Source organism: Nelusetta ayraudi, unplaced genomic scaffold (genome assembly GCF_046127955.1).
Source record: "Nelusetta ayraudi isolate G7.1 ecotype Tasmania unplaced genomic scaffold, CSIRO-AGI_Nayr_v1 ptg000011l, whole genome shotgun sequence".
NCBI classification, from domain to species: Eukaryota; Metazoa; Chordata; class Actinopteri; order Tetraodontiformes; family Monacanthidae; genus Nelusetta; species Nelusetta ayraudi.
This window is the reverse complement of record NW_027466061.1, coordinates 10,540,001-10,557,095: the sequence shown is the minus strand read 5'-3', so window position 1 is coordinate 10,557,095 and position 17,095 is coordinate 10,540,001. Positions and strand designations below refer to the sequence as shown.

The 17,095-nt window shown below is 46.8% G+C and overlaps 1 protein-coding gene across 2 annotated transcripts in view; it reads left to right on the top strand.

Moving 5' to 3' along the window:
• Window positions 1-17,095, top strand: part of LOC142884844 (low-density lipoprotein receptor-related protein 8-like) — a 76,135-nt gene that overhangs the window by 44,661 nt on the left and 14,379 nt on the right. For both annotated transcript variants that reach the window (XM_076020786.1, XM_076020785.1), the window contains exons 5-10: window positions 1,346-1,735; window positions 3,508-3,630; window positions 4,709-4,831; window positions 9,880-9,999; window positions 10,339-10,464; window positions 14,601-14,772. In XM_076020786.1, the coding sequence (XP_075876901.1) occupies window positions 1,346-1,735; window positions 3,508-3,630; window positions 4,709-4,831; window positions 9,880-9,999; window positions 10,339-10,464; window positions 14,601-14,772 (1,054 nt within the window). The remainder of the gene's footprint in view (window positions 1-1,345; window positions 1,736-3,507; window positions 3,631-4,708; window positions 4,832-9,879; window positions 10,000-10,338; window positions 10,465-14,600; window positions 14,773-17,095) is intronic.

Sequence of the window (17,095 nt, the reverse complement as noted above, 5' to 3'; positions counted from 1 at the left end):
GTCAAAGTTCAATTGATTTGAACAAAGAATGCAGTGCTGGGGGCGGCAAATTCAAGTTGTGTTCTATATGATGGATATGAACGGTTAAGCTTTTATTTTTATTCGATTTTAACGCATTTACCATGTTTTCACTGCTGATTTTAAAGAAGAAACAGTGACATCAAGTGGTTACATTTTAGATTGAAGCCCCCTTTCGCTTCGATCGCCTTCGGGACTCCGTACCTTCCCTCTCCCGAGCTTGCCAGTGAACTACGGTGGCCTGCGAGCACAAATCTGGATACTTAATCCACCTTGTTCTTCGTGGGTTTATTTAAGCATTCTCCCTAAATACAAACGCGCTATCAGGCGGCCTGGATTGTCTCATATAAGTATAAGAAGTGTTCTAAGGGTAGGAAAAAAAAAACGAATTACTTTTTATTGTACTGTGAATATACAATACACAATTATTTATGTATTTATGGGCAGCATGTTAAGAGTTTATGAATATAAAAATAATAAATTAAGCCAAATTTTACAAAATTTCAGACTTACTGATCCAGTAGTATTCAATGGAAAAAACAATCATATTGTCGCTGCCTTGAAATTCTTCATACCTGAATGCGGATACCGTACTAACAAGTCTACAGAAAGCGACCGGGCGAGCGCCGAGAGACATGGCCAAACCTGCAAAAGGCATCGCAGGACCTTGATCTCTTCCTGTGATGAACAGCGCACCTGATCAAAATTCATGAAGTGCCACCCAGCAGGTTGCCACCCAGTGGGGGCGCTCTTACCCACCAATACCTCTTGCATTAGAAACGCAGTGTGCGTCCGTCCTGCCTTTGCTATTAAACTGGGAATTATGATTGTGGGATGATATTCAGTCTATACAAATCTTCTCTTCCGCTGTGGCGGCTGCATTTTAAAGCACCTTTCAAGGTTTTTGTGTTAAAGTGATGGGACGGATAAAAGGGATATGTGGAGGAGAAATAATGACATGCCCCGCAGGAGACGACAACCTTAACCTCCATTTTTTTCTCTCTCGCTGTGATGAGCACCATCACCTCCTTCTGTCCAGCCAATCTGGACATTCAGCCCACTTCTGCCTGAGCTTTTACGGCTGTTTTTAGCCAGCATGCCTGTCTTCATTATTTTTTTCTTCATTCTGTCACGTGTCGACAGCTCTAGCTTCATATTTGATTTCATGCACTAGCAGCAAAAAAAAAAGAAAAAAAAAAAAGCTGATGATACACTTTTATTAGTGTATTCTTGGGGGCGTGTGTTAAGCTTTTACCAATATAAAAATGATAAATCAATCCAAATTTTACACAATGGACCTTTAATCTCTCTCTCCCTTCTTTTCCAGATGCCAAAGCCTGCCCCAGCGGCGAGTTCATGTGCGGCAACCGCAAGTGCTTGGCTGCCACCTACGTGTGCGACGGCGACGACGACTGTGGCGACGGCAGCGACGAGCTCAAGTGCTCCTCGCCGCTGACCTGCGGGCCCAACCACCTGCGCTGCAACACCTCGGAGTGCGTGCCGCTGATGTGGAGCTGCGACGGCGACCCCGACTGCTCCGACAGCTCGGACGAGGGGCCCGAGCGCTGCGGCGGCGACGGCGCCCCCTACCTGCTCAACCGCCGGGCCAACTGCACCGCTGGCGAGTTCCGCTGCGCCAACGGGGAGTGCGTGAGGCTGACGTGGAAGTGCGACGGCGACCCGGACTGCAAGGACAAGTCTGACGAGTCCGACTGCCGTGAGTTGTGTGACCAGTTTGGGTCGTTGCTCCGAGACTTTTTCTTCTGCATTTTTTTTTTGGGGTGCGCCGTCTGTCAGGCCAGAATCAGTGAGATGGAGAATGTCAGATGCTAAATCTGATTTAGTTGAGTTGTCCTGTTGTGAAGCAGGCTGAAATGTAAATGAGCTCCATCTTTTACAACAATTTGCATGTTTCCTGTTTAGAAGTTGCTCAGCATCACCAGCATGACTAAGAGCTGCTTCCAGGTGTTTGTGTTTTTTTTACTCTCTGGCTTCAGCCACAGGGCGTCAGTCTGCTCTCCCGTAGCCAGAACATTTTGGGTCAAATATGATCTCAAAATCTCCTCATTTTGCTGCAGTTTTATTTTTAGTCGTCTCGTGTGTAGTGTCTTCAAAAGAAATGCTGACAATTCTACCACAGTGGACATGGAAGTACCCATCGTCCTTCAATAACGGTCTGTGCAGGTGACATTTGTCACTCTTTCAGTGTTAAACCGACTTTCTAGTTTTACCTCTTTTTCATTTCCAGACATTCTGCTCACATTTGCAGCCTTCTTTCCTTCAGTCTCTCTTTTCAATGCTGGACAGAAAAAACACTGTGTGAGGTCATCACTGTGCCCCGGCTGTATGAAAGCAGAACCTGCCGACCTCCAGACAATCTCCCCATCCTCGCTTTTCTCACATATCTACTCCTTTAGTATCGTACGATTCAGAAGAAAAGAAACTGCTGTACAAATTATATTATCTTCTGCTGCTGAGGTGTTTCTTTCTTATTTAGATTGTTTCCACTCTGCTGGGAGATTCTGCTTCTCCCCTCTAAACGCAGTAAAGAATGTTCCACTAGTGATAAACACCATATGAAGATGGGGCCCGGTGATAAAGCTGCTTTTCCTATTAGCCAGTCATGGACGGCGGGAGATCCTGGGAGCTCCTGTCTCGCCAATGCCAGAGTGCTAAGCCCAGATAGTCCCGCTATTCATTATCAAGATGTTCGGCGTGCGCATCAAACCACCTCTGGCGCTCTGTGGTGCCACATAAGCGGCACTTAAAAGAGATTGATGTTACGTTAGCCAACTGGATCCGTGCGTGAGCGCAGAGGCCTGCAGACGGCCGCAGACAGAACCTCGAGGCTGGTGTACAAGATGTTAACGGCATAATGCATTGATGTGCATGTTGCATATATATATATACATACATATGTATGTATGTATGTGTGTATGTATGTATACATACATATACAGTGTCTATGAATTGCTAAAACTAATAAAGAGAAGCAGATCCCTAGATTGATCTCTGAGATGCGGAGCGATGCGGAGCGATGCGGAGCGATGCTGCATGCGGCGACATGCGTCCCTGGCTGAAGCAGCTGCGTCTCCATAAATCACACATATTGCTTTTTAGTGTGGCGTTATATGAGCGCGCTGGAAAGCTGCTCTTTGCTGCTGGATGTTAATAAGAAAGTGGCGCAGCGCCGCGTGGCCTCCGTTGTTGGGATATTGAAAAGTGTTCATCAAGCCCTTGGCTGCCTCCGTCCTTGGCTCTGATATGAAAACAGATGGAGGTATGACAACGTACATTATTGGACAACATGCATTTTTCTTTGCTTTCTACACCTATTGTATCTGCTAAACATGAAATCCAGCGGGGTGCAGCAGAGAGTCCAGCGCTGGTTTCAACTCAGGATGTTGTCCTGACTCTTGTAGGAAGTAAACCGGATTAACAAGTCCAGTTTCACATGTTCAAGTGTGTGTGTACGTCTTCCTCTTGCAGCCTTGTTAACGTGCCGACCCGATGAGTTCCAGTGCGGTGACGGTTCCTGCATACACGGCACCAAGCAGTGCAACAAGGTTCACGACTGTCCGGACCACAGCGATGAGTCGGGCTGCGTCAACGGTCAGTGACCCAAATGTTTTTGTTGTTGTTGTTGTTGTTGTTGTTGTTGTTGTTGTTGTTGTTGTTGTTGTTGTTTTTATGCATGTTTCAGTCTGCATTGTACACTATGCATTTAATGTATTTTGTTTATTTTGAACATGCTTCGGAATAAAATCAATAAGATCTGAATCTGAATTATCAAACATCTTTTTAACATTTCAAGTACACAATTTAAATAAAGACTTCCACGTTCAAAAAGGAGCAGGAAGTGTTGCTGTAAATAATATGTACTATTATAACATACATATAATATTATGACGTAGATGTTTTGTATGCAAGTACTGTCAGCTTGCCACTCGGCCGCACTGCTGAGATTTCTAAGTCTAGCGTCTCATGGATCTAATATCAAAACTTGTATTCATGTCAATGCTGGTCAGAATGTGACTGGACCAATCAGCGGGCGTCTATTGCAGTGGGCGGAGCCACTTGTTGACGACTGACCACTGGCTCTGCTGCTGGTACTGGAAAAAACTCCCATTGTTTTGGATTGGAACCATTTAAACACCCTGCTGATGTTTTTAAAGAGGTTTTCTCCATCCTCTCTCAGACGAGGCGTGAAAAATGTCACACACTCATGTGAAACATTTCGTCTGGTTCACTTTGACAAAAACATCTTTCTTCTAAGACCTCTGTGAATCTAAAACTGCACTGGACCAAAACTCCCCAAACTTTTTGGGTTCCAGGAGAATTAAGTTCTTTTTTTTAGTTCTCTTTGAAAAGGTTTTGGGAAGGAATTAGTCTCTGTGGTGACTGGCAGCATTTTCCATCCAGCCATTGTGAGCAAAACTCATTTATTCTCCCTCCCTTTAAAATGGATGCATAATTTAGGAGGTTGCGGCAAAATAATAGTGGGGAAAAATAAAGACCTGGGACTCCGTCACTGGACGAAATCCACGTTCCGCCGTTATTTTCTTCTTCAATCAAACAAAAATTCTGCCACGACTCTGGGGATGCTCCGCCTTTCAGGTGGTTGAAACGGCCTTGAACGACCTTGAACCCTGAATCGTGACAGCTGTGTCTGTTTGTTTTCCTGCCGTAGCCACCAGATGCGAGGGACCCCAGAAGTTCCTGTGTAAGAACGGAGAGTGCATCGACAGCTCCAAGGTGTGCGACTCGGTCAAGGACTGCAAGGACCGGTCGGACGAGCCCAAGAAAGAGTGCGGTGAGAGAGAGTTTTGTTTTGCTGCTGCGTTAAAGCTCCACTCTGTGTGTGTGTGTGTGTGTGTGTGTGTGTGTGTGTCCATGCAGGCAGTGCAGTCAGTGCTCTGTCAGTCTTGGGTCGAGTTGGTCTCATTCCCCTGCATTGATAATCATGTTTGCCGTGACAAAGCGTGACTCCCTCCCTCCGTTCACCTCGCCTCTGAAAGGCTGCCGAGACTCAAATTAGCAGCAGCCTGTTGTTGATCAGAACCAGACTGAACATTAGAGTGTGTGTGTGGTAATTGTGATCAAACGGGGGGAAAAGAGATTCTTCATCATCGTCCTCCTCCTCTGCTGCCGCCCAGTGAAAATCCCTCTCTTCTCCTTCTCCCTCAACTCCAGCGTCTCTCTACCTGTTTTGCCACAACTTCAAAAAAGAATGATAAAAAAAAATACCCAGACGTTTCAGTTTATCACTTTCCCTCGGCGTGGAAAATGAGGAGTGAGAGGCGGACAGAAGCTCTAATAAAATCACATTTCAACTCGTGAAAAAACCCCCAGAGGAAGTGGAATCTGACGGAGCAGATTAACCTCTGCCACGGAGGGAAATTGGAAAGTTTTAGGAAGAAGTTCTCCCTCTTTCTCTTTCATCCCTCCTTTCTGCCCCTTTTTTCCAGTGTTCCTCCTTGAACTCCGCTTATTAACAGGACAAACGTACGCCCAAGCACACACACGCCACACACACAGCTTGCTCAACCGTTTACCTGCAAGATGTTCCCCAAGCAGAACGCATGTGCGCAGCGTAGCCGCGGTGCTACAGAAACACTCCACACATCCGTCTCTTCTTTTCTTTTTTTTGTCTCGCATGGCAAAAGAAAAAGAAAATAGCACGGGACTCTGCACGCTAGCGAATGTGGTCTCATAAATAATGACGCATTAGCTCGACACTGACTCATTACGCGACGCGCCGTTCATTTCTCAACCTCACCGTCAGGACTCCTTTTTTCCCCCTCTTCTTTTTATGGCTGAGAGGAGCGGCTGGGAATAGGTAGAGCATGATGGGTTACCATGGTGAGAGAGGGAGGCAGTAGGGTGGAAGAGGAGGCGGAGGAGACGTTGTGTTTGCTCGCCTACAGAGAGGAAGAAGAGATGACCTCTGCATAATGTCTGCCGGGGGAAGGAGGCGTCGGCCTCCCGCTGCACGAGCCGGCGCCACCGTCACGCCTCTCGTTCCCGCCCGAAGACAATCATCAAGTCATGTGAAGGCGAGTCGGTGGGAGCCGCCACGAGTGGCGGCCCGCTGTCAGCCATCCAGATGAATTTGAGACGGGAGTTAGCAGCGTTGGCGGAACAGGAGGAGGAGGAGGAGAACAGCGCTCGGAGCCTGTTGGCACTGATGCAAAAGCAGAAAAAGAAAACAGTGGAATCTGGCCACTGATGTGTCTGCCGAGAGTCAACTTTTTCTTACTTTATTTTTGTTCTGGGGAAACATTATTTTGTGCTGCCTTGTTACAGAAAACCCTGTAAAACATCAAAGAGGAGAAGATGTGTTTTTTGGTCTTTGTGGACTCCTGCAGTTTGTCGGGTCGCACTAACCTTTAGTGTGCTAGTCGCAGGAGGAGCCTCAAGTGAAGAAAATAAGTTTATTCTTTCTCCAGATTTCAGAAGTTATCAGCTTCCTTTTACAATAGGACGAAAGAAGGAAGCAACTACTGCTAGCCAAACGTATCGTGGTCATGGACTACACAGACCATGACCAATAGAAATGCAGGACACCACTTGGCTAGCTGCTGCTGCAGGGATTAGCGTGGCTGCTGCCACACCACTAGCTGTATGGTGTTTTTCTATAATAAGCAGAACAAAGAGCGGCCGTGAAGGCTTTTCTCAGTAGATGTCAGTCCTGTGCTGGCTGGCTTTGGCAAGAGTTTAGCTAAGCACTTTTAGAGTCTAAGAAGCCTTGAACTGTAGCTAACTGGCTAAACAGGATGCTAAAAGCTGACTGGTCTCCTAGAAAATAATTTATTTATTAGATCACCTCATCTTTCCAAACACTTTGCATTGGCTCTTTGCCTGATCAGATGGATTCAAACAGCTTTAGAATAGAGGTTGAGGTCTGTATGCTAACACAGTATACATGACACAAATTTGGGATCAAAATAAAGAATGCGTGACAAAAACAGAGCAGCGCCACATTTGTGACTGTGACGTTTTGATGTTTATTTAAAAAGCTACTTTGGAAAATTCTCCAAAGAGACACAGTATGAATTGGTCGGCTTCACTACTTCAGATCATGGAAAGTGTCAAGATGAGACTAATCAGTGATCTGTGCACACCTGCCGCTTTACTCTGAAGTCTGGTCCAGACGATCAACCTGTCGAGTTTCCTCCTCAGCGCACGGCTCGGTGAACTTAATCTGACTCTCCCAGCGCTGCTGAAAACTTTAGTACAGAAAATCCACTGCTAACCAACAATGAACTTTTTTTGAATAGTTTGTGCGAGGTACCAAAAGTAGCAGGATACTTGGAAACACCTGCTTCTGCAAAACTTTACATTCACTTTTTTCAGTCAAATGCATCTTCTAACTTTCTTGCACAGGGATAAAAGGGCTGATTTCACTGCCACGTCTCTTTTGTACAAGCTGTAGCTCATAGTTGTGAACTGGGACAAAGACCAAAGACAAGGAAACAGCCGTTCCGGCTCAGTCTCAAGGTAAAAAAGTATTCCATCGTATAGCAACACCCACAGGTAACTGATTAAATGATGCTAGTTTGTTGGAGCCACACAAAAATTAAAGGCTCCATATCCTATCCTATCACGGCCTCTTTTTTTTTTATTTTTTTTTTTTTAGCCTGGGTGGCAGTGAAGAGGCCATGCATGATTGGTCATCCCAAATACTCTATAGAGCTCCAAGAAAAAGCAGACACCAGACTCTTTATTGGCCTTTATTGTGTACCTGCATGTTTTAGCATGCATTTTCTGCACAGTGGGGCAAGCAGATGCATTGAAGTTTTGACTTTCCTCATATCTGGCTGATGAACTGACAGGATTTAGACTCGGATTTGCCTTCCTGTTTCCTTTTATTGTCAGAAAACGTTATTAAAGGCATGTTGCATAAGTTCATCCTCACATGTGTGACACTTTGCTGTGTTTGCTAGGATGTTTCAAATGGCAAAAACTGACTCCTGAGTCAAAACCGATTCAGAATACAGATCGTAATTGTAAATGTCTTTGTGTCGTAATTACACATCTTTAACTCCCTATACAGAACAGTAGCGAAGACACAATTAGATGGACTTAGAGAGAGGGACAATCCCAGGCTGCCTCTTTATTCACCTAATGAGGTTTATTTTATTATTTTGCCTCTGAGGATTTCTAGGACTTTATTTGAGCCCCGTTTACTAACTCGCACCCTGCAGTGTCGCTGCCCGCGCTCTGTGGCGTCAAGAGAAAGGCTCCGCATGCGCTCCATTTGGTGGGACGGCGTGGACTGAATGAATGAGCCACTCTGCCTCGTAGAGGAGTTGGGTTTCTCCGCGCTGCTAAACCATTTTTCTCTTTATCAGCTGCCACCAGATGTTGAGTGTGCAGCCGAGCTTGACTGTGGCGTGGAAACATCAAGGCTCTCCAGAATGAAGTTTTGAGGATGATGCCTCTACCCGTGTATTTTTTTCTTTCTTTAGTCTTCAGTTTGTTGCCTCTGCTGAAATTCGATCCGGCCATTGTGCTTTTATTTTGACTTTGACGCGGAGAGGAAGTAAACAGCTGCTGATTCATCCAAACCTGCGTGTGAAAACGCAGAAAACAAACAACATTAAAACATAGCGTGGTTCCTGCTGTCGTCCGTCAGAAAGTTCAGCTCTGTCAAATCTGATTTTTTTGTTTTGTTTGAAGGGGCGTTTCAAAGTTGTGTCGGCTGCTTTGACCCAGTTTGAAAGTTGGTTTGGTTCTGTTTTCATTGCAGCTTGTTTGTCTCCACCACTTCACTCATCAGGCCTCCGTTGATGCAGCGTTCTGCCTCTCACCTCCGCGGTCCCGCCTCGTTGAGCAGCTCCACACGCATGCGTCTCGTATGCGCCGTCACACGCACCCAATTCTCCAACGTGTGCGTGTGAAGTTTGTCGTGTGCCTTTGACTCGTGTTCCCTCTCTTCTCCCCGTCCCGCCCCTCCACTTTGGAGAATATCTGATAAGGACGCACGGCGGGCGCAGAGGAGAGTGAGTACAGGAGCGGAGATGAAAGCGGGGCGATAAAGCTGAAATGCATTTTCATCACCTGCTTTTACGTGCCTTTTATCCAACGTTACACCTTTTCAGAGAGCCATGTTTGACGCTAAATGGAGGCTAAATTTAAACGGCTCCGTGTAGACGTGGTTGAGTTTCTGCATCAAAGGGGACACTTGCACAGGGTCGACAGCTTCGCTGTTTTTCATGATGCCGCTGGTTTTTAAACTGCAAACTTTAGAAAGAGTTGCCACATTTTGGTTGATCAGACAGCCATGATGTGTTTGGTGATGTCACAACCAATTTGGCCCGGGCTATTTATGGTCACATTTTTGTGCAAAAAGCCAAAGAGCGATGACACGTCACCAAGCTGCACGTCTGCTGGTGGCTCTCATGATTCTATTCTGTCAAAATGTTGTTGCACAACTGTGATCGGCAAAGATTTCTGGTTATGTGCTCCACATGCTCTCCAGAGGAATAGTGATTTGGCTACGCCACCATCTACTGGCCTGGCATATATACAACAGCCTTCTTGGTTGTCCATTTCAGCACGAGGATCCAAAGGAAAGACGTTGGTGTCAGAAGCTCTGGTCTTTTTAGCAGCAGTTGACATGTTTTGGTTTTTTTTGCTTGCTTTTTTTTGTGGTGGCCAGCACAGTCGGTTGTGAGTTTGATTGCCTGGCGCTGCATTGGAGTTTGCGTTTCGTCTCTCTGTCTGCGTGGGGTCTGTGCTCTGACTTCCCCCTGCAGGCCAGAGACGTGCACATTGTGTGTCGACTCTGATTGGGAGGGGTTTGTGCATCCATCTCGTTCCTGACCGGCGGCCTTCTCTTTTCTTTTCTTCTTTCAGGACTGAACGAGTGCATGATCAACAACGGCGGCTGCTCCCACGTCTGCATGGACCGACCTATCGGCTTCGAGTGCCAGTGCCCTGCAGGCTACCAGCTCCTGGACAAAAAGACCTGTGGAGGTAAACCAGGACATAGACGCAGAAGGAGAAGGGATTTTTTTTCTCTACAGATCGAGATCAAGTAGCAGTCTTTGCCTGCCACTCCCTCAGGTCACATGACTCCCTCAGACACGCATCATCCTTCACAAGCTTCCTCATCCTTTTAACACCTCTGTTCCTTCATCACACCCTGTGGAAGAAAAGCAGGGGATTCTCCAGGGACCCTCCCAGTCCTCCGCTCAGCCTCTTCCTTCCCATTAACAACAAGTGTTGACGCCTGTGCACGGTTTTTGTTTTTTCAGTACTTTTAAGATTGCGTGGCCATGAATCACAGCAGTCTCCCTCTCCTCTTCCCCGCAGACATTGACGAGTGTCAGAACCCGGACGCCTGCAGTCAGATCTGCATCAACTACAAGGGGGATTATAAGTGCGAATGCTACGAGGGTTATGAGATGGATCCCGTTACCAAAACCTGCAAAGCAGAGGGTGAGTCGCAGACCAGCAAGCAAGCAGAGAAACATAAATGCAGAAAGCCCTAATTTAGTCATCTTGTTTGTCTTTGTTTTTTTTTCCCTTGTAAGAGAGTAAATAAGATGTTTTGTACATTATTGTTGTGCATAATTAATAACCGTATGAGCCAAAAGAGCAGTTTTGTGCTGCAGATGAATATTTTTATATATATATTTTTTTTATACCCCATCTGAAACTTGGAGGCTCTGTGTTGTGCTGTTGATAACGAGACGTTCTCTCAGATTCCCCCTCACCTCATTAGCGCCGCAGAGCTACACTCTCACCCCCTCCCCCTTCCATTCTCATTTCATAAATCCCCAACATTCCTGCGCTTGTCTTATCGTTGATTTGCACTTCGCCTGCACAGCCGACGTAATTGCCGCATCACAGGCGCTCACAATGGGAGGGGAAAAAACCCCCAGAAACAACACGGCAGGCCTCTCTCAGCTCTCTCTCCTAATAGACAGTTTCTGAAGCGACAAACTCAATGCTTCTAATTAGATGTATAGCAGCTCTTTGGAAGGGGCTCGTACCTGTCGCGCTGAGGCCTAATTACAGCAAACTTAATCTGCCCTCCTTGTTGACAGCTGATAGACTAAGCGGAGAACAAAGGGAACCGCTAAAAGGCTAATTCATTTTCTTTGACCATACAACCCCTCCCACCACCATCACAATGATGATGATGATGGCCAAGAGCCATTAGCGGGGACGTTGCATCCACAGTCTGTGTTTACACTTCATTTCCCCTCCCACAAAAAAAAAAAAGGTCTGTTACTTAATCGGCAGGAAACAGTGAGTCAAATGAAACCTGGCAATTGTGTCCCTGTGGCTGTCAAACGTGTGATTAAGCGCTCATCCAATTAAAATGAGCTATCAAAACTGCCGCGCGCTCGCACACACACACACACACACACTGTGCTTGTGTGTGTGTTTTGCAGTTGTACACACTGTATAGGTGTTTGGATGCTGTCCACCTCTGGTCCCTCCGTGTGTTTTGTCCGCGCACGGCTGCTCTTTGTGTTTGCTATCAGTGCATCAGGGCCAGGAGAGCTCGCAGCGCCTGGCCGGCTGTCAAAGAAAGGCCAGAGGTAGAAAGCTGAGGTGATGCTGCTACTTTTTTTTTCTTCTTTTTTTGACCACTGCTGCTGCTGACAGCCGCTAAAACCAGCAGGGGACCATTTGTGTCTTGTTGTCATAGTCGCGGAACTGTTTTTTGTTGTTGTTTTTTTCCGAGAACACTAAAGGCAGCAGCAGCAGCAGCAGCAGCAGCAGCAGCCGCAGCAGCAGCAGCCGCTTCGTCACTCTGAAGGAAGGAAACAGCGCACCGCCGTAGTGAGACTGTCAAAATGCAAGCGGGCCATTAATGAGAGTATATCATATCTGCCTCCAGAGATAACTGCCACTGGCTGGCATCCCATTACCATGCAGCGCTGCGAGGTTTGACAAAGAAAAGGTGCAATATAGATGTTAGAAGACAAAAAGTGGGCCGTGTTTGGCAGCCGGAGCGATAACAGCGAGCCGACACTCTGCGGTTTCTCCCACCTTGTTGCCTTTATTCCTGCCAAATTATGAGAAGCCAAACACAAAGTGGTGATAGGAGGCGCCGTGCTCAGTTCAGAGCCTAATTAAAATGCCTCCAGGGTAACCTTATCACGAGTGGACAGCTCTATAAATAGGGCGTGAACGCTCCCAAAATTAAATAAGGTCATGCTGCCTATGTGTCTGTGTGGCTGTGTGTGTGTGTGTGTGTGTGCTGAGGTGCAGCGCCGACAGCTACGTATGCTAATACCGTAGCATGACAAAGCCAGCAAACACACCTGAGGTTAAAAGATTATTTTTCTTCTCTTTTTCACGCTCCATCAGTCCATCATCCAGGTTCATTTCAGTCCACAAATAAACGTGTGTTAATAACATTGCTGTGTAACTTCCAGATGACACTCCATTTGTGAGAAGTATTTTGCGAATGCAGGCAGGTGTATCATTATTTTTGCCTGGTGTAGTAAGAATAATTGCTGTTCCTTCCAGTCATCCTGCAAACAACACGTTACGTAAAGAGCTCATGCGTACCTGCAATTCTCTGCACTCGTCTCGCTTATAGTGGCGTAGAAAAAGTGACAAAGAAGAACGGAGGAAAAAATGTCTGTCAAATGTGGAAGCATTTCACTTCCCTGTGACAAGAAAAGAGGTGTCAGAGGCGACATAGCAAAATAAATGAAACACAACATGCCTTCAGGCTGCAACTGCGTTTTGCACACAGCATCTTTGAGACAAATATTGTAACGTTCACAGTTCAGTTGGTGACAGCATTTCAATTTGTCTTTATTTTGTTTTGTTAATGCTTGATCGTGCTATCGACCTGTGACCACTGTATTAGAAGTAGTGTGTGATTTCCGTACATTCCCTCCCTTTTAAATGTTGTGTAGATGAAAAAAATAAATCTTACTAAAATTTCCTTTTCGGTCCGATAAGAAAAGCCGCAAGTACCCTTGACAGTTCATGAATAAATGAAGGCACTGGACAAGGAGGTGAACTCTAATTTGTATGTGATCCTGACTGCCTCAGAGTTTCAGATTAGATGAAAAGCTAAACAGTCTTTGGGGCGTCCATGAAATGCGTAACTGTGCCTGTCAAGTCTATAACTGTGCCAAAGTGGATTATTTAACGTTTGGTGACAAAGACAAGAACAAGGACAAGGACCCCTGTTCTGGTTTCACCTCATTCAAGGTTGTTTGCCGTCAGGTTCCCTCAGAGGAAATTATTGCCTCGTTAGTCTTCCTGCGTTGGCGTCCTCCCTTTGTGACACCTTAATTTCACCGCCGGCGGTTTGACGGCTCTCTGTTGCCAAGAGAGCCGGGCCGCCTCCGATGTGTGTGCAGCGTACAACTTAATGATGCATCCTGACACCCTGATCAATGCAACAACAAGCCGGGTTTTTAATGAAGGATTATGCCTTGCCAACGCTGGATATTGAGTTGAAGCACTGAAGCTTTGTTGTGTTGACTTCAGACGATTAAACCTCTACAAAAGCAACAACATCTTTTGATCCAGCACTGCTGCTTTGTTTTGCTCCCTCTGATTGCCCGCTATTCATGGCAGTCTGCCAGGCGTGTTCACGTGATGCTAGGAATTCAGCCGTCTATCCACTGTGTCGTCTGATTAAAAAACACAACTACTGAAACGAGTTGAAAACATGACGTTCCGCTGAGCGCCTTCCCTAAACGCCCACTGTCCAATCCTACATTCACAACTGTAAGTACGTGGGTGAGGTCGTTGGCCCTGGGTTTGACAGTTAGCTTAGCTAGTGGGCATTTCCAATCAGTGGCTAAACAAAGATACTTTAGTTTTTAACAGGGAAAAGGGAAAAGATTGATACTTTGTACTGGCCCACCTAGTCACTGGTATATATACCTACATGTCGATATTCACACACAAACACATGCTTTTATACACGTGGATGGAAAGTTTGAGTTTTTTCTGACTGTACTCTGTGTCTTTTTCCCCTGAATGAAGGTGAGGCTTAAAGGTCCAGTGTGTACTATTTTTAAGGAACGTCCACAGCAGTCTACAACACCACGTTTCGTATTTAGGGCACTGTCTGTCAGGTGGGCTTCCTTAAAAAATGGCGGCGCAAGGTAGCAGCTCACTATACTTCTCAATGTATATACTTACTGTATATATATGAGAACGGTTCTAAGGGTAGGAAAACCAAATTACTGTTATCGAACTATGAGTATACACGGTTATTAATGTATTAATGGACAGTATATTAAGCTTTTACCGATATAAAAAGCATAAATGACTGCATATTTTACACACTGAATCACTAATTCAGGATGCGACGCCTGATTTAAATGATATAAGAAGCTCTCTGAGAGAGAGGATTTCTGAGGAGAGGCTGTCTCGCTTCCCTCTCTCGCCCTTCTAGCAGACGGCTGATTTGACTGGTCATTAGTAAAGCACTTCCCTTCTGTGCCTGTTCATAATTTATTCTTACTAACAATCCATCGATCCAGCCTCGCTCCCCCCACCCCCGGTCCGCCTGTGCGCTGCCACTGTGACTGAACTCTAGCCCGTGCAGAGCACTAAGCGCCCTCCCCTCCTCTGGACTGCAGGTAAAAGCCCCTACCTGCTCTTCACCAACCGCCACGAGATCCGACGCATCGACCTGGTGAAGAGGGACTACAGCCAGGTGGTGTCCACGCAGAAGAACGCCGTGGCTCTGGACCTGGACGTGGCCAACAACCGCGTCTTCTGGTGCGACCGCTTCCACCGCAAGATCTACAGGTAGAGAACCCCGAAAGATTCTGCCACCGTCGTCAGCTCCTTCGGAATGCTTCAAGCGACGTCTGTTTGTGTCGCTCGCTCTCGGTAACTTGAGACGGTTTCAGAAGACTTTGAGAGTTGTGTCAGACGTCTTCTCGGTTCATTTTGATGACATCGCTGCCGCTAACTGTTGTTCCACGCAGAAGCAGCAACTTCACGCAGTGAGGACGCCAACGAGAGCAGGAGCTGATAGATGTTGTGTTGTGCTCCCTCAACATCAAGTCCTTGTTTGAGGATTCATTTCAGAGGAGATGTAGACAGTCAAAAGTCAACTCCTGTTTAACACGAGTTTCTCAGCACTTTTTTTCAGGGCATTGTCATAATACCCACTGCCATACGAATATGACCCGTCTCTTCATTTATCAGTGGCTGTTGTTTTTTTCCCCCCCAAATCTCATGGAATAAACAATCCAACAAATCCAAATTGCTCTGGTGGACAAGTTGTCCCCTGCACGTTCACCACCGCTATAAAATAATAATGTACCATGACAAGACAGGTTTGTTTCCAAGTGAAATGCATAGCAGGAATGGCAGTATGTTAAACAATTCCTTTAAGATTTAAGGAATTGACCTGAACGTCATGCAGAATCTCATCGCTGAGATTTCAAGTCTGAAATCTTGCAGATGTGTCGCCACCCGTATCGGTTCCTCCCCTCTCCAAACCTCATTGTCAGGCTCATGTAGATATTAACAAATTGTGTCTGTCACGTCAGAGTAAGTCGACGAAGCAACACGCGTTGGCGATATTTTCCGCTGTGAGCCGCTGGCACGAAAACTCACCTCTCAGACGTAATGAACGACCGCCTCGCTTGGCTCACGGCCTCTGTGCACTGCACACATCCTGCTTTCATCTGTTCAGCCCTCCTGTTTTTGTAACTGATACACTTGACTCAACAAAGGCCCGGCGCTGCTATTATTACAGATTAATTCCGTCCTCTTTATTGTCATCCGGACTGTGTCTTTTCCCCAGAGAGGCTTTCTAATTGGAACACAGTGTTCACTTAAAAAATGATGTCAGGATGACGAGAAAAAAAAAAATCTCTGGGGGCAAAAACTGAAAATTGAAATTCCTCTTTGGGAGTTGGCCGACACTCACCTTGCACCTCTGCCGGGGTGAAGTCATCAGTGGGCCGCTTGACCCCCCCTAACCCCGCTCCCCCACCACCTCCCCTCCCCCACCCCCGAGTGAGGAAGGCCTTGTCTTGTCTGATAAGTGGTCCAGTCTCAGAAGGACACTCACCCCAGGCTGAACCAAGCCGCTGTGGCCCAAGGCTGCTGCTGCTGCTGCTCCTGCTGCTCCTGCTGCTGCTGCTACTGCTGCCACCGTTGTTGCTGCTGCTCCTGCTGCTGCTGCTGCCACCGTTGTTGCTGCTGCTCCTGCTGCTGCTGCTGCCACCGTTGTTGCTGCTGCTCCTGCTGCTACTGCTGCCACCGTTGTTGCTGCTGCTCCTGCTGCTACTGCTGCCACCGTTGTTGCTGCTGCTCCTGCTGCTGCTGCTGCCACCGTTGTTGCTGCTGCTGCTGCTGCTGCTGCTGCTGCTGCCACCGTTGTTGCTGCTGCTCCTGCTGCTCCTGCTGCTGCTGCTGCTGCTGCTGCTGCTGCCACCGTTGTTGCTGCTGCTCCTGCTGCTCCTGCTGCTGCTGCTGCTGCTGCCACCGTTGTTGCTGCTGATGCTGCTGCTGCTCCTGCTGCTGCTGTTGATGCTGCTGCTGCTGCTGCTACTGCTGCTGCTGCCACCGTTGCTGCTGCTGCTGCTACTGCTGTTGCTGCTGCTACTGCTGCTACTGCTGCTGCTGCTACTGCTGTTGCTACTGCTGCTGCTGCCACCGTTGCTGCTGCTGCTGCTGCTGCCGTCACTGCACACCTCTGCTCGGACTCGATCGTTTCTCTGTCACTTCCTGCATCGGCCTCGTCTCAGTCACAATCTATCGAAGTGATAATCAAAGCTGTTGTTCTCGTACAGCATAGGTGTCAAACTCTGGCCCGCGGGCCAAATTTGGCTCGCAGTGTAATTATATTTGGCCCGCGAGGAAATATTCAATGCGTTGAGAGATGGATGGCCCGCCGGTGTTACACAGCAGATGTGCTGCTTCTTGCTTTAAAAGACTATTAGTAATGTTTTTTTAATGCAACAAAGAGGCATACGATTTTTTTATTTACATTTTATTTATTTTGATGTGTTTTTTATTTGTTGAAGCAAAACTGTGAAGCAAAAGCAACGTTTAAGCAAAATTTGTCTTCACTGTTCTATCCGGAGGAAGATTTTTTTTTCAATAATTATCA